A 23,590-nucleotide genomic window follows, 5' to 3' on the forward strand; every position below is an offset into this window, starting at 1 on the left:
TGTGTTCAAAATGGGTGTTTCTCTCCATCTCAACCCTCTTTCTGCTATAAAGTTTTGAAGCATTTTACAGCAGTCTGAGTCAGAAGCCCTGCAGATACCTGCATTCAGAAAAATCAGTTTAGATGTATTTTGCAGAGGTGGTGTACATTATTACAATTATTTCTGTTTAGTATTGAGACAATGAAGTCTGGAATGTGTTGTGTCTATGTACTTCTGTTACGAAAACCTTTCCACATAGGATCGATATAGATTGTACTATGAAAGTGTACAAAAAAAGAGAAAACTTTCTTTAAAAATTTCAACCAACGTCTCTGGCACTAAGTTTCAACAACAAAAGAGAGGTCCTAAAATGTGTGCATCATTCCAGCTGATTTGTTAGCCCATAAAAGGGTATTCTGTTGTCCTTTTTATCTGCTTCTCTTTAGTAAATTTTATTTGCTCTATATCTGCTGGAATGAAGTACACAACAGTGTGATTATAATTTGGTGTTTTATACCTTGCAGGTGACGTTGTAATACAATATAGTGCTTCCTCTCTTGTTTTCCCATATACCGTATCTCCTCCAAAGTTCATTTTTCTCAGGCTTTGTGTTTGCTGTGTCACAGTAAATCCTTCATTCTGTTGACATTTCTATGACTATTGCAATATTTGTAGGAATGTTCTGTTTACCAAAATCAGAAGTTGTCTCCTTCTGTTCTTGCTATCTGCTACAATTACACAGTTTCAACTGGACAAACCATAAATTGTAAGAATTATTACTTCAGACTTGGTTCCAAAATGTGGTCCCCATTTCTGGTGTAAAGCAGCCAAGTGTGTATAGCTTTAAAGTCAAAGACAAGTAATAATAAATAACGGCACGTGAAGGCTGGGAAACTCCCAGGGAGCCAGGTATCCAGTTCTTCTTTTTCTGCCCCACTTCCGCAAGAATGTTCCAAATAAATTCCTTCTTTCCTCTTGGCCCATATTTTATTAAAGTTTTTCTCTTGCAAAATTGTCTGTTAATTTTATGCATGTCCTTTTTGTCCTTCTCAATCCCTTCTTTGCTTAGGAACCATTTTGGTTTGGGTTTTTTTCCCCCTTATGGCAGGAAGAGATTCTCAGTAAATAAATGTTGAGTTCTTTCCCTGAGAAATCTCCTGAATCTCACTATGTAGCTGTTCAGCTCCTGAAGTTACACTGGATGCATGAGAATCTCAATATACAGTCATCATGTTTTTATGTTTGCAAAGAAAAACTTGAGAATATAAAATTTGAAATTTCTGTTGTCAATCAACAAGCGTAGGCAGTCACTTTTTAAATAAAATACTAAAAAAATTTAAAAAACCAAAATACCTGGAATGATGCTGCTTTTTAATGTTTAGTGTTGGCAGTAAACTCTCCTGTTTATGTGTACCTTGTGAGGTATTTTTGTGCAGTTTCTGTATTCATTATAAATTATTTTAACACACACATAAAGAACAGATGTCACCTTAGTATAATTCCCATTTGGAAACTGCCAGCATTAGTAATGGCAATGTAAGAAGAGAGATGAGCCACCTGGATAAACCAGATACTCTTTCAAGAACCTCAGGTGTAGGCAAGCTCTGGAGTGATGAATGTTTTAACATTTAATCTGCTCCTACCTATTGTACTTCAAAGGCTCTAGAGTAAGCAGCCTGTGCCCAAACTGGTTGTATTTCTCCCATATTTTTGTTAATAGGCAATGACACATCAGACACACTCATATGCATTAAAGAAGGCACATGACACCTCATTCAAATATATGTAGCCATTATTAAAGATGCTCAGCATAATAAGCTCAGATGATTGCCAAGTTACTTAAGCAAATACACTTAGAGTGCCATTTAGCCATACACCTTGGAAACAAATAACTATTCTTTCATTTTGCATCTTCTAAAATGCAGGTCTGCCCCTCTACAGTGATGCAGTAATATATAGCAATAGCATTATCCTCAAGTGACATGATCTCCTTGTGCAAATACTTCCCAATGACTCCAGATCTGTATTATAGAGACAACTTGCCTTAGAGATTCAAAAATCCAATTTCTTCAAGCCTGCAAAGCTTATTATGTTTAACTTCTATTTGGCATGCCAATCTTGAAGCTTTCTAACCGTAATGGTTAGTTCTTATATAGCAATTTTAATAAAAGGAGCTCAAATTAAATCATGAAGAAAATTATTCCATACATAGGGATGGGAAAACTGAAGCATTTGTTGTTAGTTCTGTATCACAACATAGTGACAGGTTCAGAAGAACCCATGTATTTGTCCTCAGCTGCTCCTCTGTTCACTCATGATTACTGTCAGAGAGGAATAAAACTGTAAGTACAAAGACTGGGAAAGACAGTATTGTTCTTTAAGTAGCTTGAAATGCTTCACTGTAGTGGATGGAATTATGTCTTCCTGTCATTCACTGCTAAGCAGACACTTTTGAGATGTAGTCAAAGCCCATGAGAAATTTGTGGAAATCAGGAGTGCTTCACTTTTAGCTCAGCATTGGAGAAATCCACCCTTTAAGCACCTACCACTCTGTTGTTCTCACTTCCATAAGTTCATGAGAGATCTCCTTGATTCAAGCTAGTAAAATTGAGATCAGAATTAGATTACTACCACAACTTTTGAAGTGATAAATGATAATTTGAGGACAGAATCAGTGAAAATCCATTCTTAGGGGCAGCCAATATCAAGAAGCATCAGGGTTACAGACTAATGTGATATTTGTATAAGCAGCAGTATTACCCTAGCTTTAAGGAAAACTTAATATTTTCCTCAAAAAGAAAGAAGGCTGATTGGATTGTCACATACACACTGGCTATCATTTATAGCTAAAACTTTATTCAAGCTATTTTTTTCTTTCCTCTCAGGTATTGTCATTCCCCTTTTTCACTTTTTCTAAATCAAACCATTTAAACCTCCATTTTGTGGAGTCCACTTCCTGCCATGTCTTCAGCACATTTTCTCTTGTCTCAGAGCTCTTCCTATGCCCTGCCTTTGTAATCCACATATGTAGACATCTATGTGGTTTTGAATGTGAGAAGATAAATGCTAAAGTGGTGAACGGTGTCAAATGCATGTAGACATTGGGCCACTTCAGTGGCACTCTGCCCTGCGAGCGAGATCTGAGCCTCAGTTTTCAAGTTTCTCTTGAAAACACTTGCCCAGCATTCTCTACCTTGCATATGGATTTTCCCCAATCTATAGTCTGCTTTTTAACATACAAAATTCCTCCTCCATTTCTTCTTTTTGCTGGTATGTTGGTATTTTTTGTACTATCTCCCATGGTCTAGAAAAGCTTTCCTGACTACTTGCATCTGACTGACTCTGCCTACCTCTAGCTTCCCTGTCTACAAACACAGCACAGAGCCACACAAGAATAAGAACCAAAGCATCACAACTTCTCAAAGCTCATTTGTCCTAGTAAGCAGCAAAGTATTTTAACCCAGTGGCAGCGCAGCTGTTCTACTTCCAGTATTTGAGTCACCATGAGGACCTGTGTGTGCAGACTATTTGGCCACAGACATAGCTGCAGAGTCAGTGCCCAGTGTGTGTGTCAGGCCTATGCAGGGACCTGAGTAGATCACAGTAGTTTAACAGAAATAAATTGAGAAGTTGACCTGAGTAAGTCGTTGCAGAAACTACTCTGTGGCCACCTTTAGAGCTGTTTCATCCCTTATTGAGTGATTTAGCTTGCACCAGTGAATCTCAAAGTTTTTACAGCTGACTTCTATGGAAAACACCTGAAAAAGGACATGAATACTTACAAGGCAGTACCACAATATAAAAGTTGCATAAAATGCTTTCATTGCTTTTTTTCTTCCATTTTCTTGATTGCATAATAGAAGAATCCCTACTTCTGTTTGCTATTGTCTTTATGAAAATCAATATGTTTATAAAATGTAGCCTTGACAGCATTTCCTCAGATCTAGCAAATTTACTACCAAGGAGCCATTTTTCTTGCCACAATGATATCTCAAGACATTTTACAGCTGCAGATTGGGTATCTCATTGTAGCCTCTTCATGGGTTTAGCAGGGTGCAGGCAACTACTGGATCATACCAGACAACTGAGGCTTCATAAATCAGCTCCTTTCTCCAGTCTGCTGTGTTCTGTTCCCTAATATAACCACACTTTTCTTTTTTGTCTTTTGAAAAAGTTTCTTTAGCATTACCAACAACAAATCAGATTGCCGATTTGGTCTTAATTGGTGTGATTGTTACCTTTTTCCAAAGTAGCACAAGTAATTGTTTCTGAGATGAGAATGTTCTCCATCTCAACTAAGCACTGATTCTGAAGTTTTAGTTACAAAGCAGGTGGAAACATCATTCATTTTTTTGCAGCTGGAGAGAGTGTTTAAGAAAAGAGAGGCGGTAGCTGGGTGATGTTTCCCCCTGCAGAACAAAAAAGAGAGAAGGGCAGCTCCCCTTACAATCTGCACACGCGTTACTGCGCCCTGATGCTCAGAGCAGGTTACAGCTCTTGCTTCTTCGTGGTGTAGAATGGGAAAATACTCCTACTTTTCCCTAAATTTGATCCCCATGCCACCTGGACAGTGTCGGTTCCTCTCTAAGTCCTGGGACTTGCTTCAGTTACTCGGTGCCACGTTTTCCCTCTCCCGTGCTGAGTGAGCCAACGGAGCGAGCGGCAGCAGGCGCAGCAAGGCTGGGAGCAGGAGGAGCGCGGTGCTTCCCCTGTCCTGCAGGATTCGCTTTGGCTGCTCTGTATCTTTAAGGGGCTGACCCCATCCCACGGTGAGCCGTTATAAAGGCAGGTAAGCAGCCGTGCCCCGATCAAAGAGCTGAGAGCAAAGCGGGGTGCAGCTCCCCTATAATGACTGGCCACCACGGTTGGGGATATGGGCAGGATGACGGTAGGTTATGGCATTTCTGCGCTGCATCTCTCTATCTTCCCCTACTCGTTTTCTTTCTAGAACTGTTGCCTGAGCCCTGCAGAGCTGCCTGCATTTCAATGTCTGCAAGCATCGGTCATATACAGCAGGTAATTAATTACCTTATTGATAATATATAGCACCCAGAAAGTGGCACCAAAAGATGCACAAACTTAAGCCTGCTGCCTTTCCTTGTTGCAATCAATGCTCCTAAAAGGAGGGAAGCAGTACTGAGTAGGGTTTTTTTCAGGCTGCAGATATTATACATGGGTCCTTTTCCCAAAAGCTGTTATGAAAAGGATTAACCGTGTCTGTCTCTCCAAAAGCAATTCTTTTAAATAAAGAAGATTTAGTAGAGCAGTAATAGATCTTCTGATCCTGTGCAGCTGATGCAATGTGATATCTAGGCTTCCATCGAAGTGACTAAAATATGGTATATGTTATATATTTCTAGAACATCAATAAATTGTACAGATCAGTATCAGGAATCTCTTATAGAACAATTTATGCTTTATGATTTGACAGTTTTTAATTTAGTCATCCTCCTTTGCTTCCCACCTCCAAGAATGTGTGTCACAGAGTGAGAGAATATGTGAAGCTACTGAAAGATTCCTATAATAGTGTATTATAGCACCTGTATCCTTTACAGAGAAGGATGGATGAGTGACTGCTGTTGTCCAATACAACAGTCTTTTGCATAACTTTCAGGAGTCTCTCCCTCTTTTGACAGCAATTATTTTAGCTGCTGAGTGTCCAACAAGAGTCTTCGCATAACCTTCAGAAGCCAGTCTCTCTCTCTCTCTTAACAGCAATTATTTTAGTTTCTGTGAGTCCCAAAGCAAGTCTGAATTCTAACTGAAGCTGGTTAGTGCTAGTAGATAGTGTTATGTGTTTGGGCATATCAGTAGTGGTAATAAAGCCATGCATATTCTTATGAAGCTTATAAGAGACAAATTATATTGCCTAAGCTTGTGTAACAGCATTTAAATACTAAATCTGCTTTATAGGCAGGCTGAGAAAAGATATTCTGTAGGATCAGCTTTTCAGAAAATACCAGAGACAAATGAGTATAATGGATCAGTGTTTTTGTTACATAAACTCAAGGAGGGTAAATACCTGTGCTTGATTAAAACAGTTTCCACTTGTGAAAGTATGTGAGAATGCTACAATTAAAAATGTGCCTCTTGAGAATCTTAAAATAAAATTGTTACTGCTAATACTTTAGGAACATAAGCAGTAGAAGAATTTAATTGCTTCTTGCATACCATACCAAAGTAGAAAAAGAAGTTGTAAGAATAAGCATTTCTTTGATACAGATAAGGTTTTGTTATCTCAAACGGGATAAGAATGTTCCAGCTCTGGCAGTAGAGAGCTGTGTTATTAAATTGGTGCTTCTCCCCACTCTATTGGGGTCAGGAAGTCCAAAAATGTTAATTATCACAATGTACCCTTCACTCAGGGTAGAGAGATACCATAATGGGCATGAGTGAAGAATGAAGCTGCCTCAAAGATTTACTGCAGTCATAAAATGGTTTTAAAAATAACTGCATAGTCAGTAGCTAAGAGATTGAGTCATCTGCATCTAATTTGAATCACTGGAGCTTTTACACTATCTTTCCCAGGAAGAATTAAATGCTGTTTCTTTGGGGGAGTGTATGTGCGCATGCAAGTGTGTTTACATCTGCACCCACCTTGGAAGGTTTTCAGATACCTTAGCAATGTAACTACAAACTCTGCAGAAAATTAGTAGCACAAGTAACTGAAGATACAGCAGTCTGTTGATGTGCTGTGATTTCCTTGGTGTGTTTTGTTCAAGGTATTTGAATCCCTCATCTTGTTGCAGCCTGTTTGGGCTAATATAAACACACCAGCTTAGAATTTAAGTGGACTTCTCAAATATCAAACTTTCAAATCACTCCTGCTCAGCAAGCTTTACTTCAAGTCTCATGAAAACCTGTAATGATTATCTTGTGTATAGTAGGAACAAAATAACGGTGCTTTCCTTTCTTTCCTTTTGAAGGCCCTTCAGAGTGGCACAAATCTTATCCTATTGCCCAAGGGAACCGCCAGTCACCTATTGATATAGTTTCTGCAAAAGCAGTTTATGACCCTAATCTGAAGCCACTTATTATCTCCTATGAATCATGTACATCTCTCAACATCTCCAACAATGGCCATTCAGTTATGGTTGAGTTTGAAGACACTGATGACAAGACAGGTGAGACTAACACACAGCCAACTAATGTGGAATACCATTTTGTGACTTAGTGAGGGGAAACAATTAAGTACATCCTGTATAGTCTACTTTATATGATGTATAATTTCAGTTCAGAACAAGACATATGACCAGAGCCCTTTATATTTTGTGTTCTTGAGCCTTGCATTTCTTGTCACTTGAGTCTCTCTAGCAATGCAATATTGCACAGCAGAATAGTGTTGCTGCATTAGGAAAAGCTCTTGCATCACAAAAATCAGAAGTTTGTTTGCAGTGCTTCTCTTTCAAATCGGGGTTGTCAGTTTGCTAGACAGGGAATCCATGCATCTCTCCTGCACTCTTAGACCACATCCAGCATGTAGAGAAGGTATGTACAGTCCTCACTGCCCTGTTGCCATGATCACCCAAACCAAAGATACTAATGCACATGCCAGGTCTGCCTGGCTCACTGCCCAGTGTCCATCCACAGGGGTAGGGAAGAGGAGAGGATTACCAGAGATCAGGTCATACAGCCTAGCCATAATCATACAACTTGGTATAGTGACTATCTGGACCAGTCACTGTTACCTTGCATTTTTTTCTTTCCTCCCTGCCTCATAGCCGTTCAGTTTCTACAGAAATTATAGAATTCTGAGTTGGTAGCAGCTTGTGGATGTTGGACTATCTGCAGTTGTATATTATTCTTGTCTCAGCTCTTGGCAGAGAATATACATGCTTTAAGTGATTGATTACTGCTGCTAATTCTACTTCCATGGTAGACCTTGCTTTTACATCTGGGGAGTAGGGGAAGAGCATTCAAATAGAGATGATAAAGTAGCTGGGAAATGGAAAGAGTGCATTTAAAACAAACAAACAAAAACCCCCACAAACAACTGAACAATTTTTAAACCTCTCAGCTAATTTTTGTCTTCTATTTGGGTGTGTTTATTGATTCTAGCTACATAGGATACCCTAGATACTCAAAACAAGTTACTTTTTCTGTGAAGTGACTTGTCTGTGCTTGTAACACTTTGAAATAAGGGCTGGGGGTTAAAATTCCAGCCATTTTGTTTAAAAATTTCTCTTCTGGAATGAATCTAAGAAACTGCCCAATTGAAGGGTCATGTTTTTGAGCGTCTTTACTGAATCTGAAGACTGGATGTGCCTTTTCCAAAATCTTACTACACAGATCCTTTAAGCATGTTACTCTACAAAGAGAATTTGTAAAATATATCTGGAAGTGTTATCTCGGCTTGCTAACTACTTTCGTGCAATTCTAAGCTGAACTATATCTACATAACAGTGAACTTTAACCAGCTTTAGAAGTTTAAGAACATCATCTATTACTCTGCATTTAGAGATACGGACTCAGAGCACATGCAGGAATTAGGGCCTCTGCCCTTTCTACACTAAGCACATGCCTTGTTTTAATAACGCTTTCAAGGAAGACTGCTAGGAGTGGAAAACATGGTTTAAAGTGTTTTTAGTTGTGTTGAAATAGATCTAGTGACTCACAGCTCTGCATAAATGGCACAACAGAATTTTGACAGTAAAACATCATAGCTAGATTTCTTAAAATAATATCTGAGACAGGTGATGCATTCCATTGCTAAGTTCAGAAAAACATACTAGGAGATACTTATATTCTTAATACTAAAACCTTTGCTTTGGCAAGGCCAGTTTCCTGCATAGAAGCCAGCTGGAGCTATGCACATGTGGTAGCACTGTGTAAGCCCCAGCTTTAATTTTTTAAATAAAATTATATGGATTACACTGAGGATAAGTACTTTACAGATACTAAATGTAATTTTAAGTTTCTTAATATAAGACTGATCAGGTTTTCATGTCTGGGCAAAATTTATTTGATTTAGTGCCATATAAAGTTACAGGAGGATTACTGATGCTGTTGATAAAGTATCTTCTATATGTGGCATCTTAAATATTCATCTGTTCTTAAGTGTTATTTCTAAATGATGTGTGAGGTTTCTCTGTAGCATTTCCTCATCTTTATAAGGTGATTTGAGATTCTGAATGGTGTCATGTAAAGTACAAGCTATTATATTACCTCTTCTATGGGATCAGGTATTTAAAGGAAACAGAGTATAGGTAAACTCCACTGGAAGTAAAGGCACTCTAAAGAGGAAATTATTACCTTGATTATCAGGTACACAGTTCAGCTATCTACACTCTTGCACAAAATCTCAAGTAGCACTGTCAAAAATATTTTAAGTACATGAGTTTCAAATTGTGATTTATTTTTTAATATACAGCTTGGATTTATTGTGATTTACAGGAAAAGCATAACCATAACAATGGCTACCATATCTTCATATGTCAAATACACTCTTTCAAAAAAGCTACAGGATTCTGTACAAGTAGCTACTCAATGTTTTTAATTTAAATTTTTACATGTATTCAGGTGCTTTCCATTATGAAATCAACCCTTCCAAATGTGTGGATGATGCACCTCTTTCATATTGGCAACTGGGAATGCTGCTGGCTTTTTTCCACTGTTGTGCCAAAAGTGGTTAGTTTTTTACTCACAGGAAGGTAAAAAGCCAGAATGCTTAAGATTTTTCCTTTTTTTTTTTTTTTTTTCTGCCTAGCAATCAGTGGTGGTCCCTTTGAGAATCCATTTCGACTAAAGCAGTTTCACTTTCACTGGGGGACAAAGCACAGCCAGGGATCGGAGCATACAATAGATGGCAAACCTTTTCCCTGTGAGGTAACGATGTGTTTTTACAGATGGGATTAATTCATGTAAAAGCTGTTGACAAATGACTTTGCAGTGGGGACTGGCTGTCCCTTAGGATTCTGACCGCTTACTCACCATGGTTAGGTCAGCACAGACTTCAATGAGAATTAAATGACCATGCTCGTGCTATCCATAGCTTAGAAATGGCTTCATCTGGGGGCTCTTGAGAAAGTTCTGCAAAGCTAGGACAAGGCACAGGCCTTTCCCAGCACATTCTATCCCAAATACTAGAGTAGCGTAGCATCCTGGAATCTACCAATGAGTACTGGAGCATAGTGCTTCATGGGATGAAGGCCTGTACCAGGGAAGTTAGGTCACAGGTTAATGCCTGATTTGTTTCAAATTAAGGCTGTGTGGTGGGTTGACCCTGGCTGGATGCCAAGTGCCCACCGAAGCTGCTCTATTACTCCCTCTCCTCAATTGGACAGAGGAGAGAAAATATAACGAAAGGCTCATGGGTTGAAATAAGCACGGGGAGAGATCACTTGCCAGTTACTGTCACAGGCAAAATAGATGCAACTTGGGGAAAATGAATTTAATTTATTACCAATCAAATTGGAGTAGGATAATGAGAAATAAAACCAAATCTTAAAAAAAACCAAACGCACCTTCCCCCCACCCCTCCCTTCTTCCCAGGCTGATCTCCACTCCTGATTTTTTTCTACCTCCTCCCCAGCAGTGGGGCAGGGGGTTAGGGAATGGGGGTTGCGGTCAATTCATCACACGTTGTCTCTGCTGCTCCTTCCTCCTCAGGGGGAGGATTCCTCACACTCTTCCCTGCTCCACTGTGGGGTCCCTCCCAAGGGAGACAGTCCCCCATGAACTTCTCCAGCGTGAGTCCTTCCCACAGGCTGCAGTTCTTCACGAACTGCGCCAGCATGGATCCCTTTCATGGCATGCAGTCCTTCAGGCACAGACTTCTCCAGCGAGGGTCCCCTGCAGGGTCACAGCCTTCTTTGGGGACCCCCCTGCTCTGGCATGGGGTCCTCCACGGGCTGCAGGTGGAGATCTGCTCCACTGCAGACCTCCATGGACTGCAGGGGGACAGCCTGCCTCACCATGGTCTTCACCACGGGCTGCAGGGGAATCTCTTCTCCGGTGCCTGGAGCACCTCCTCCCCCTCCTTCACTTACTGTGGTGTCTGCAGAGTTGTTTCTCTCACATTCTTACTCCTCTCTCTGGCTGCAGTTGTGCAGTCCCGTGTCCCCCCCCCCCTTCTTAAATATGTTATCATAGACACGCTACCACCACCCCTGATGGGCTCAGCCTTGGCCAGCGGTGGGTCCGTCTTGGAGCCAGCTGGCATTGGCTCTGTTGGATGTAGGAGAAGCTTCCAGTGCCTTCTCACAGAAGACACCCCTGTAGCCCCCCTGCTACCAAAACCTTGCCGTGCAAACCCAATACAGGCTGATATATATAAACATTTTTAATGTGTCTGCCCATGCTTATGGGCTGGTCCAAAAGACTGAACTTCTCATCTTTCCTAAGATGCCTTTGGAGCAAAATGTACATGCTGTTTTGAACAACTGTTAGTGCCTGTTAACATGAGACAACCTATGTTCACAGCTTCTATCACTAATTTGTTTAATTCTTATTTGTTGTTTTTCTTTAAAGCTCCACTTAGTTCACTGGAATGCCAGAAAATATGCAACATTTGGAGAAGCAGCAGCAGCTCCAGATGGCTTGGCAGTAGTTGGTGTTTTCTTGGAGGTAAAAATCACAAAAATAGCATGTTTACATGATGAAAAGCATTATGCTGTCAAGTGTTTGAGAACTAAGCCACATATTTAAGAAGTGCTTAAGGAAAACAGATGACTTACTGGAAGCAGTAACTCATTGCAAATTGCTGTTAAACTTTAGTAGGAATGTTCAGATTCAGATAAGAAAACACCTATTCAAAGCATAATTACAGTTGTTTTTATTTAACCTGTCTATTCCATTATTTTAGATTGGGAAAGAGCATGTCAATATGAACAGACTCACTGATGCTTTGTACATGGTAAAATTTAAAGTAAGTTTTAAGCTCTTTAAATTTAATTGTTTCTGGGATATCCTTTAAAAATCAAGTTCATATATGTGTTTGAGACAAAAATGGAAAATCACCCACCACCAATCCTCCCATCATTAGAACATCACTGTAGTTGTATTCTCCTCTTCCCCTCCAAAGTTCATCTTATTTGCCTGATCTCGGGTGCCTCCCAAGGCTATGCTGACCCTGCTGGTCATTCTAAGGTTCTACCTTTCCCAGAGTATCTAAAATCAAAAGCCTCATGACCCTTCAGGTTCAGCTCTTACAGTCAGCTAAATAATCCTTTTCTATTGAGCCTAGCCCGGAACAAGTCAAAGCTGGCTGTCTATCTTCTGCTGGAAAGCTCTGTCAGAGGACAATCTTAATGAGGTCCTGAGCTAGTCTATTCTTACAGTGGTACCTGAAGGTGGTCTTTAATCAGTTGTATCTCAGAGCTTTGCTGAAGATTGATACCTGCTGCACTTTCTCAAGTGCAGACTGATCAGACAACTACAAATGTTATCCTTTCTGGATTTACATGAGGTTAATGCATTCTATAACAAGCATAAGTTCTAATATGTAAAATAAACTAGATCTAATACTTCAGTGGGCATATTACTTCTTGCTCCTCTGTACATGCTTGTGAAAGAAGGGAAATGAAGGCAGTTACATAGCAATATGTAGGCTGCAGATACACTAAATGATACTTTGATGTTTAAGTGATTTCTTCTGCTTGCAGAAAAGAAATAGTTATCCCTCAGTTGTAGTGGTGGAAGGTTTGCAGGTTTGGGGGATAAGCACTGGCAATAAGCTGCTCATTCTGTTCCTTATGTGCAATTTTACAGACAGTTGGACAAGTGCTTTCTGAGTGACTAAGTACCTTTCAGATACTCCTACAGGCTGAAAAATTTTGCCATAGACTGTGCTACTACTTTAGGTAGCACCTCCTTCTATTTCTACTGGTCTTTTTGTTGATCTACCTTCCCCTAATTTTAGACTTGAACATTTGATTTTTTTTTTTAAAGCCAATATTTGTCCTAGCAGACAATGACTGTTTGAGGCCAAGTTTTCCATAGTTTCAAATTTTCTACTCAAATAGAATAGCATAGCATAGAAAATAGCAAGTAATGAGACAAGGAATTTTGCCATGTTACTACCCATAGCCCATACTGAACACTATATACAGAATACACTTCCTGCATTATTTTTAGACCTTTTGTGACAAGAGCTGAACTTTGGTAGAGGCAATGGGGCAAGAACTCAAAGTCCAGTAAGCCAGCAGCAGGCATCACACTTGCCATGCTACTCTCAGATAACAGTTTTTATAAGGCAGCCAAGCTTTTATTGACTTTTCCTTTCCCCTACTTCTTAATATTACATTAGCATTTTTTCTCTTTCAAAGAGATCTTTAGCCTGCCCTTAAAAGTAAAAAGATAAATTTCAAGTATTGATTTTTTCTTTTTTTTTTTTTTTTTTTTTTCCCTCCCCAGGGAACAAAAGCTCAATTTAGAAGCTTCAACCCCAAATGTCTCCTGCCTTTGAGTCTAGATTATTGGACATACCTTGGTTCTTTGACAACACCTCCCCTTAATGAGAGTGTAACATGGATAGTGCTGAAAGAACCCATCAGAATTTCTGAGAAACAGGTAAAGTTTTGATAACCTCCCAGTTCTTGTAGGATTCAACACTGGATAAACAGGCAGTGACTGTTTTGATTTGCAATGAGGCTAAGTTAAGACAATTAGCCTGTGAATAATCAGCCTGTTGAATAATCAGGGCTTCTGTTTTTTTCTGTTAATACTCTCTAGGATCTTTCCTTGAAACTGTTCTATTAACAGATTAAAATGTACTGAATACTTTCCTTTGGTCCTTTTCTAAAAAACATTGTTTGTCCTTTTAAGCAGTAAATTATTTCACCTGAATTTACAGCTGGAGAAATTCCGCATGCTCCTCTTCACCAGTGAGGAAGACCAGAGGATCCAAATGGTGAATAATTTTCGCCCACCTCAGCCTCTTAAGGGGAGAGTAGTTCGAGCTTCCTTCAAGGCCTGAAGAAAACTGATAATGGCCCTGAGATATCCAAGAGCTTCCACATCTGAGATACTACAGACAGAAACTCTGGTCTTCAGATCGTTCATGGAACACACAAGATATACATTTCCATGAATGCTCTACTTGGAGGGGGACAATCTTTTGATTTTATATTTTGTTTGAATTGCTTATTCTTTTGAGAAATGGGATCTTTTTAACTAGTACTTTTTAATATAAGGGATAGTAAAGTAAACTAGAATGTTCTTCAAGACCTGAAACTCTAAAAACTAAGATGAAATTGAAATCCCGCCTAATATAATACGGGAAATTATGTAGTGATCTACTAGCACTGGTGGCCACAACTTCTAATTGTCTCATTTAATACATGATGAAACAGTAGTCAAGAATTTTGGACAAATTGGACTTAAGTTTTTGTTACTGGTCTCCTGTTACTATTTGCTGAGCTCGGTCTGATTTAAAGATTGCTTTCACTGTATTCTTGCTGTCTGACAGTGCACATGAGTAGCACTAGAAAAAAGTTCTTTACTCACCTCAAGTAGGCACTACATATATATATTTTAAAGTTGCTGTTCTAAGATGCTATTTTATAACTAATTTAAAATAACAATGTAAATGCTGTGTTTAAAAGCAGGCCATTTTATTGCACAGTGTTGTTCAGACATTTTGTTCGTTTAGCCCATGCAGCATACATAACTATAATGCCCCTGTCAATTTTCTTGAAAAGAACATCTATAACAATTCAGGTACGTGTTTTGTGGTTCTTAATTATTCAAATTCTACCTCAGTGAAGTGGTTTGCTCTGCAATACGACCTCTTTCATTGTCTGCCCTAAAGAAAGTAGATATTTTCTTTACTTTAGGGACTTAATATGGGTAGACCTTGACTGCACTGCATGTGCATTGTTGCACAAATCATCCCCTCAGTATGGCAGCCTCTCAGGGATTCTCCCTGCAGATATCAGTCCTGAGTCACTTTACAACTTGAAAAGAAAGTTGCTTTAGAAAAGCCATGTGTTAGTGTTACTGCTTCTGCAGCTTAGTGGCAAAATTCAGACTTGTGTCTCCGGTACTAAATACAGTGATGTTATCTGTCACTACCCGAGGAGGGGGGGCAGGGAGTGGTGGCGAGCAGCAGCTACTATGGGCTGTTCTCCTCTTTCAGAAGGGGAGAAAGACACTAAACGTGAAGCACAGTACAAGGAATGGAAGACTAGAATTCTAGACCTAACTCTTCTAAGTTTTTCTGGTACACTGACTTAAAGTTTTCTGTTCCTCAGTTTCATCTTCTATAAAATGAGGGTAACACTGACCTACCTCACAGGGATGTTGTGAGGGCTAATTCAACATTGTTTTAAATGTGAGATTCTTATATAGCAGATGCTAAAGGAAACAGAAAATGATTAATAAATGCAATGTTTTTAGCTATTATGAATGTAACTTTGCTAGTAATACAAACTGGTATTGCAGAAAATCTATTTCATGTATCTTAATTTCTTTAACAAATGAAATAAATGAGACTTTAAAATCAAGTGTGCATCCCTTTGTCTTTTATTTTTGAATAGACCTACCTCTCTCTACTTCCAGCACTGTTTTTCTTGGACTTTCATTAACAGAAATGCTGTTTGATATCTTCAACTTATCTTCAAAACTTTGTCTTGTTTTTTTCCCTGCTACAACCACTCAGTCTAATAAAATAAAAATCTTATTTATCCACAGAATGTGTCCATTCTGTGACCTTGAACACAGTGCTTAAGCTTATTTAAGGGTGGTTTACTCATGAACAACAGAAGGATAATGTTTAGCTTGCAAGGTTATTGTAAAAGCTTAGCTGTCATAAAGAGCTTTAAATGCTGAATCCCCCAAGGTGTTCAGTTTCTGGGAGAAACTAAACTACACCTTACTTCAGAAACAAATTTTATCTTAGCTACAGGGGTTTTCTTAGTTGTTGGATTAAAGAACCTTATATATTTTTACTATAGTGAAGCAAAATATAAAAGGAAGCCTTTTATTTTCTTTGGTATTTCTTGAAACCCTGGTCATCCAATAAAAAAGTAAAAATATTTAAATTTTGTGTGGTTTTAAAGCTATGTACTACATTCTACAATTTAATGCACTTAATTTCTTGCAGTTTGCTTTTATAATCTCAAAATAAGAAATATCAAGTGTAATACGAAATAGTGAATTTTATTGTATACTCTATGAATAATGCAATCAGTATGATGAAGGTGTAGTATTCAGTCAGATTAAGCTTTGCTGTATTGTATTTTCCCTGTAACTGAAAATACAGTCTACCAGAAAAACATAGCAATACCAATAACAATAAAACTGGTGATTTTAAGTCTTTTGGTAAGGAACAATTTAAGTTATTTTTCAGAAGGGGTAGTATGAAGAGCCTCACTGGTGATTTGTTCTCATTTAGCAAAGTTCTAGTAATAATGTTCTGGAGGAGGTACAAGGAACCAAGTTCATTTGTATTCCTTATACAGTTTCTTGACTTGTTAATATGTTGGTTGAAATATAGTTAACTTGAGAGCCTTATAGCAAGAACACCTTTATTTCTTTTACCAACATTATTTTATCTTGTTGTCCATGACATGAGGATAATCAAAGCCAAGGACTGTGTACTATATTTATAGTATGGTTTGAAGCCCTCGGAAGATATTAACTATAACAGTACAAACTTCTGTTATTTAATAATTCCACTTTTGATCTGAGCTACATTTTGGTACTTGCATGTACAGATGTGCTGGTTTCAGCTCGGATAGAGTTAATTTTCTTTCTAGTAGCTGGTATAGTGCTATGTTTTGGATTCAGTCTGAGAAGAATGTTGATAACACACTGATGTTTTCAGTTGTTGCTAAGTAGCATTTATACTAAGTCAAGGATTTTTCAGCTTCTCCTGCCCAGCCAGCAAGAAGGCTGGAGGGGAACAAGAAATTGGGAGGGGTCTCAGCCAGGACAGCTGACCCGAAGTGGCCAAAGGGGTATTCCATACCATGTGACGTCATGCCCAGTATATAAACTGGGGGAGTTGGCCTGTGGGGGGGATCGCTGCTTGAGACCTAACTGTGCATTGGTCGGTGAGTGGTAATTGCATTGTGCATCACTTCTTTTGTATATTTTAATCCTTTTATTATTATTATTGTCATTATCATTATTAGTTTCTTCCTTTCTATTCTATTAAACTGTTCTTATCTCAATCTATGAGTTTTACCTTTTTCCTTCTGATTCTCTCCCCAGTCCCACTGGGTGGGAGGAGTGAGTGGCTGCGTGGTGCTTAGTTGCTGAGGTTAAACCATGGCAACAGACGTGACCATCAATTATGAAGTGCTGCGTTTTGTTAGACCGTAGGATTCAAATGACTATTACCAATTTGCTTATCTGAACTCCTAACAGTATTCTAGCTAGCACCTCTAGTACAAATGTTCCCCTCAAAAGTAATTCATAGGGCCAAATACCTGTGCTATGCATCAGTACTTTTTGAGGATTTGCAGAAACTTCATTTTTTCTGTTTTCTTTCTGAACTGTCTTCCTCTGCACACACACATTGCTCAGCAAAGCTCCTCCATCAAGGTCATTCAAATTCTAGAACATGTGCTACCTTTATCTTCTACCAACTATGTTGAAGGAAAAATAGCAGTTGAATCTAACTACTCCAGCAAGACTTAGCTTAACTTGTAATAGGGTCACAGTTGTCATGGCTGAGAGAACGCGAGGACAGTGACTGAAATTGCACAGCTGTAAAAATCTAGATTAAAAATGCCATCTAGTGGCTGTCTGTTTCCATTTCTTACCACAACGCTTAAAACAATTTTTAAGGCCAATTCAGTCAAAATACAACAGAAGAGAGAATTGAACTTTGACAATAATTACTTTTAAAGGTATGGGTGAGTGTAATGGAAATCCCTGTGCTGGCTCTACATACACAGTCCTTGAAACTCCTTTATCAGATAAGAATCAATCTTACAAAAGAAACTCAATAAATCAGTTACAATTTTTTGTTCCTCTTTTCACTGATAGAGTGGAGATATCCTCTGCCTGGTAAACCGCATGCTATCTTAACTTTTAACTTTTTAACTTTAACAGCTAAAGTTAAGGTTCAACTTAGGGGTTTTTTTCCCCATCCTCTACAAACAGAAAGATTTTTAGGCAGTTTCAGTGATATAGTTGGTATGACCTAGCAGTGATTTATAATGATAAATTTCATGATGAGTGTGAATTAACCCAAATATAAGCATTAGAGGAAAAGTGTTGCAAGGTACCTTGTCACCAGATGGTGCTTTTGGTGGTGTTCAAAGGTCAGAAAGATAAAAAAGGGAGCATTTCAGGAAAAAAGCAGAGATAAGCCTGAAAAAAAGGAGATGTTATCTTATACCTCAGATTAGCTGGTTTCCTCTCTGAATTCCTTCGGCCTGCAAAAGTGTCCATTTAGTAAAGACACTGTGTATCAAAGCACATTGCTCTATGCTGCATGCAAGAGCTAGGGTCTCAATTTTTTTCTCACCCTGAGGAAACTACAGTATAGTGATGAAACCTGACTGACTTTAACAGAACTATTTCCAGTTTGCACAGCTGTAAGGCAGAGAATGTTTATACCTCTGATGTTCCATTTATACCACTACTTGCATTACATTTGAATTTTAGTAAAATTTCAGCCCCTCACTCTAGGTTGTGAACAGCAATATAGTAATGCAAACCGTCATTTCACTTCATTTCACATTAGTGTAGTGGAACATGAAATGCAGCAATTCAGGAGTCAACTCAGCCTGTTCATCTGTTGGAGGGGAAGAAAGTGGAAGGAGGAGGGGGAGGAAAGGAGTATAATTACTTTTCTACACATGAACACTTCATACCAAGCCAGAAGACTCTCCTGCACTTGTAAGCTGTCCTCAAGAAATTTAAACTCACTTTTACAGTGGTAAGAACCTTAACTGAACATGTATTTCAGTTTAACTTGAACCATTTTGTAAGCAATGGCTGGTAAAAATTATATATGTGGAGTTCAGATCCAATTACAGCAACTAGATAGGCCTTTGCACCAGTCCAATTACATTAACTTCATAATCTTCAGTTTAACCTCTTCAACTTCATATATAGACACACTGCTTAGCCTCTGCTGTAACAGCAGAGGTTAAATGAAGTTGGAGAGTTGGAATGGCATTTTTCCTACAGTTGTTCATTGTGTTTACCTCTGTTCATTGACATTTCTTGCAGCTTGTTTTCTTTCCTAGCATTTGAGTATTTGTTTTAGATTATACAGGAAGGTCAAAGACTGGAATCTGCTGCAACCAAACTAGGAAAATGCAATTGCTTTAACAGACCTAGAGGAAATTTATTTTTCCCAGTCTCATTCATGTTTGGGTTTTTTTTGTTTATAAGAAGGGATCTCTGCATCTAAGGTGCTAATTTACCTTTTGTGAAGAGTCAAACTATGATATACAGCAAATGAAATGTATGTCACTATTCACAGGGCAAAATACATAGAGTAAACAGCTGACATTTTTAAAGGCTCTCAGCAGGAAAGTATCCAAGTGTTTTGTGGACTGGCATTGTATTAGTTTTCTTTCAAAAAGCTGGTTAGCTAGACTGTTGTGCTTTTTGTGTAAAGGCAAGTTCCGACTCAATCTGTATTCTCCAAGATGGATCAGAGATTCAATTCATTCAAAGGACCTACCTTCCTTTGCATGATGGTTATTCACAAGTTTCCAAAGGGTTTGGAGCTATGGCTATTTTCTAATGTGTATCACTAGACTAAGTCTTTCTCTCCACTTCAGGAAAACTTCTAGTAAACTATTTTTTTTTTATTCAAATTGTGTTTGTTACTAGTCAGCTTTTTGGGAAAAAATTAGTTATTTATTAGAAATATGATTCTGATTTTTAACTTGCTTCCTTAGGAACATCAGGCTTATTTGATGGTTCTGTTCTTCATGTGTCCCCATAACAAGAAATGTTTACAAAGCACTAGAAGTGCCACACCTTTCATGAATATCAATTAGTTAGTGGAAAGTAATCCATCGTGGCACCTGCTGTGAAGGCAGCAGTAACTGATGGACATCTGTTTGCAGCTTCTGGAAGCAGAAGCTGTATATATTGCACCAAATTAGCCACAGCCAGTTGCCCAAACAAACAAGGGGAGGAAAAAAAAGTAATGTTCCATGGGAATAAAGGAAATGCCAAAGAGTGTAGTAGCAGTGTAAGGAAAGTCAGATGGAAAACTTTAATTTTCCCTGTCCAGTTAGTCACAGAATTAGCCTCCTTTTATAAAAGGACATGAAAAATTAGAAATGGCTGTTCTTCCATCTCCTAGATACATTCTGGCTATTTCTTAACTTCAACTAAAGACCCCATTATCCCAAATTGTCAAAGCTATACCAAGAAGACTTTCATGTGCCATTTTGCAGCGATGCATATATATGATGTATTTTGCCTCCTGTATTTTTCAGTTCTTCTAGATAGTGTTGGATTTTTAGAGAGAAAGGGTCATATAGTGCTGTTAGGAGTCTAGTTACTATGGAACCACAGTTATCTGAACTTCAGTTAACTACAATTCTTTCAGCAACATAGATGTTCCCAGAGCTGAGCTGGCTGCTGATCTTTTCAAAGCAGAATACTAGGTGCTAAAACCCTCAAGCAAATTTTACAATCTGTGGGACACCTCCCCACACTGTCTCCCAAGAAGTCAGCTTTTCTTATTGGTTTTGCCATTATCTACCTCCAGTCCTGTGTATGAAAATCCTCACTGTGCAAATATTCTCTGTTACCACTGAATAATTCAGGTAGGTACTTCTGTATTAACTTACTTGAATTACTCCAGCTATATAAGATTGTGCATCTTCAATTATACTTCATTAATTTTTTGGAACAAACATTTAAATTTCAGACCAGGCTGCTGAAATATATCTGCTTTGCTGAAATATATCCGCTTTGCAAAGGCTGCACAAAGTCATTTACTTCTGTCTTTGTAAACAGATTTTGGGAATTGATGAAGTAGAACAAATGCAATTGTTTCTCTGATGGCATCAGCATCTTCAGTATATTGTAATTTAATTTTGAGCTAATTATTCTCCTCAGATCATTCTTAATGCTTTGCTAAGAAACTTAATATGGCTAAGATACTGAATAATAACAGTAATTTTTGCCTTAATATTAAGATCATCATAGAATCAAAAATGAAATCAAGTCATAAAAGATCACAAAACGGTAAACCCAGGCTTATTTCAAGTCTCTATGCAATGGGAGGTATGCAATATAAGCAGAAATAAAGCAATTTGTTAATATTTTGGTAATCCCCCAAAGCGCTTACCAAAATATATCTCCCCTTCCTTCAGTCTTGGAACCCTAATTCTCCAATAAGCATCCAGTAAGTGATGTCATAACTCCAAAAGTTTGCTGAGATACACCACAGGAGAAGAAGGAAGCACTAGCTTTTCCATTCTTTGTACCCCATATCCAGAAACATGCAGCCTAAGGATATGGGTTCAAGTGTCATTCATTCAAACTAACTGATACCAGAAGGAGCAGTACCCCTCCCCACTCCACATTCGTCTTCTTTTCCTACATTTGATCTAACAATCACACTGCCATGCAGGAAGCTGGATTACAACTCCCCCTGAAAAATTATTATTTTGTCAGATTTGACGACAGCCTGACTTACTGTATGGTCATGTGATAGCTAAATATGACAGAAGAGCTGGGTTCTGGGAGAGAATAGGACTATATCTCTAAACAGCATCCAGTAATTACATCAAATTGAACATACAGTGAAACTAATTAAGTCTTTTTCATAGTCTCACACTTCTCCATTCATACAAACATATAAGTTGGCTGAACTAACTTAATCGATGTACTCCTGTCTCAAGTACCTGGCAGGATTTGTCTACTTAGCAACTCCTGAGATAGTAACTTCAGGTCAGAAGTAAAGATGCCATGTGCTTGAGTGGCCTCATTGCAACCTGTTTCATCCAATGGCCTTTCTCAAATGGACCTTTTAGGCTCAAATAAACATTTCACTTTATCTGAAACCTACTGAAGTCTGCTGAAACTGTCATTGACTTTCTTAGGAGCTGGATCATGGCCTAAACAAGCAACATAAAAATGAGCACAAAAATGTGTTTGCAAAGAAAATCAGAGCTGCTGACTGTACAAGTCAACAGATAAAATTATACCCTGAAAAAATCTAAATATAGCATTTGCTACATTTTAACCTGTCACTGGACCTTAATACAATGCCCCTGGAATTAGACTCATTTGCTTTTAAATACTGGTAGGAAGTTTCTCCTGGCACAAGACATTTGATACTGAACGTTAGCTCACCTCTAAACAGGGAAGTAAAAAAATAAAATAATAATAAAAAAATAATCTTAGTTTTATTTAAAGAAACCTGAGTTATAAATTTTTCAGTGCAAATCAAGAAGATGGAGCACTATGGCAACCAAACCACTGTTGCCACAGAAATTTGCCATTTTAATTAGATATTCCTGAAGGCAAAAATACTGCAAGCCTGAGCAATACTGTTTCTTTCCTCAAATCATATCAAAGAGTAGCAGTGCTACTTTTTTTAACTTTAATTGTATATCACTGTGGTTCATCAGCATAACCAAACACTGCAAAGCAGAATCTAAATCTCAATTCAACTTAATATCCAGTCCTGTCAAGTACTGGATATTAACACTGAAAACCATTAAGTTTCTTGGAAGCCTTCAATATGGTATTCCTTCTTGTGCTTAGAAAATATGGAATGAAAGCAACACCATCTTCTGCAGGACTTTTAATTGTTTCACCTTCATTTCCACATTTTCTAAATTACTATTACTGTATGAACATGTGAGCAATAAGTAATAGCTTTCAGCTGAAGAGAACCATTTAAACATGCTAGGAAGACAGGAGACTCAGAGCAGTCAAGTTAGCTTTCAGGCTGCTGTATGAGGTTTTATCACTGCTGTAAACAGTACTGAAGCTGAACAAAATTGGTAGGTCAGAATGAAGAGTGCCTTGAGACCCAGAAACTACTGTTAGTATACCTGAGCAGTGGACCAAAGCAGAGAGATGCAGGTGAGGCCTGCTGTGGGTGACCTCTTTCAGTTCAGCATATTTGCCAGACAAATAAAATAATTATGTCAAACTTAAGATAATTCTTTCATGTGTGCTAAAATATTTTATTTGGCATGAAACTCTGTTTCATTATATTAATAAAACAAGAAACAAATGAAAGGTCAGACTCACGAAGACGATTGCACATCCTTCCACTTCAGATAACCTGGGAACACATTTATCTCATCTATGATACCTGCAACACATTATTTAAATGAAAAATGCTTCAGTATAAGAAGCCAGGAGAATAAAAAAATGCACGGGTAATATGAAAGCCTCTTGTGACGTGTCAACTCGGTTTTTGCAAAATCGCTATTACAGGTTAAAGCAAGGAGTACTTAGTAACCAATCCATTATATGCAGTAACTACTTATTAACCACCATGCATTTGGGGCCAATTTCTTGTCTTGTTACATGGTATAAAACCACTCAGTAGAAATTTTAACTGAAACAAGCAGACATATGAAATGAAAAAAAAAAAAATGGGGAGCCAGCAAAATGAGGCTTTAATTTTTGTTCTCCATAATTTATATGGCCTATCATTTTCAAACGGGCTTTGGGATTTTGAGCCTCATCAGCTGGTGGCCTCGGCACAGAGGAGTGTAGA

At 38.3% G+C, this 23,590-nt stretch overlaps 1 protein-coding gene across 1 annotated transcript; it reads left to right on the forward strand.

The window, feature by feature from the left end:
* Nucleotides 1-4,827: 4,827 nt before the first annotated feature.
* CA7 (carbonic anhydrase 7) lies at nt 4,828-13,894 on the forward strand. Its single transcript, XM_075039373.1, has 7 exons — nt 4,828-4,867; nt 6,906-7,103; nt 9,686-9,804; nt 11,449-11,544; nt 11,783-11,845; nt 13,333-13,488; nt 13,772-13,894. Exons 1-7 carry the CDS (start codon nt 4,828-4,830, stop codon nt 13,892-13,894), a joined length of 795 nt encoding a protein of 264 aa, XP_074895474.1.
* Nucleotides 13,895-23,590: the final 9,696 nt, after the last annotated feature.

Source organism: Buteo buteo, chromosome 11 (assembly GCF_964188355.1).
Source record: "Buteo buteo chromosome 11, bButBut1.hap1.1, whole genome shotgun sequence".
Lineage (NCBI taxonomy): Eukaryota > Metazoa > Chordata > Aves > Accipitriformes > Accipitridae > Buteo > Buteo buteo.

What these genes read in the sequence shown, in the direction of transcription:
- CA7 (XM_075039373.1), top strand. Translation starts at nt 4,828, where the DNA reads ATGACTGGCCACCACGGTTGGGGATATGGGCAGGATGACG. An exon ending in TAGTTGGTGTTTTCTTGGAG is followed by an intron (nt 11,545 to 11,782) that starts GTAAAAATCACA and finishes CCATTATTTTAG; the next exon opens with ATTGGGAAAGAGCATGTCAA. An exon ending in TGTACATGGTAAAATTTAAA is followed by an intron (nt 11,846 to 13,332) that starts GTAAGTTTTAAG and finishes TTCCCTCCCCAG; the next exon opens with GGAACAAAAGCTCAATTTAG.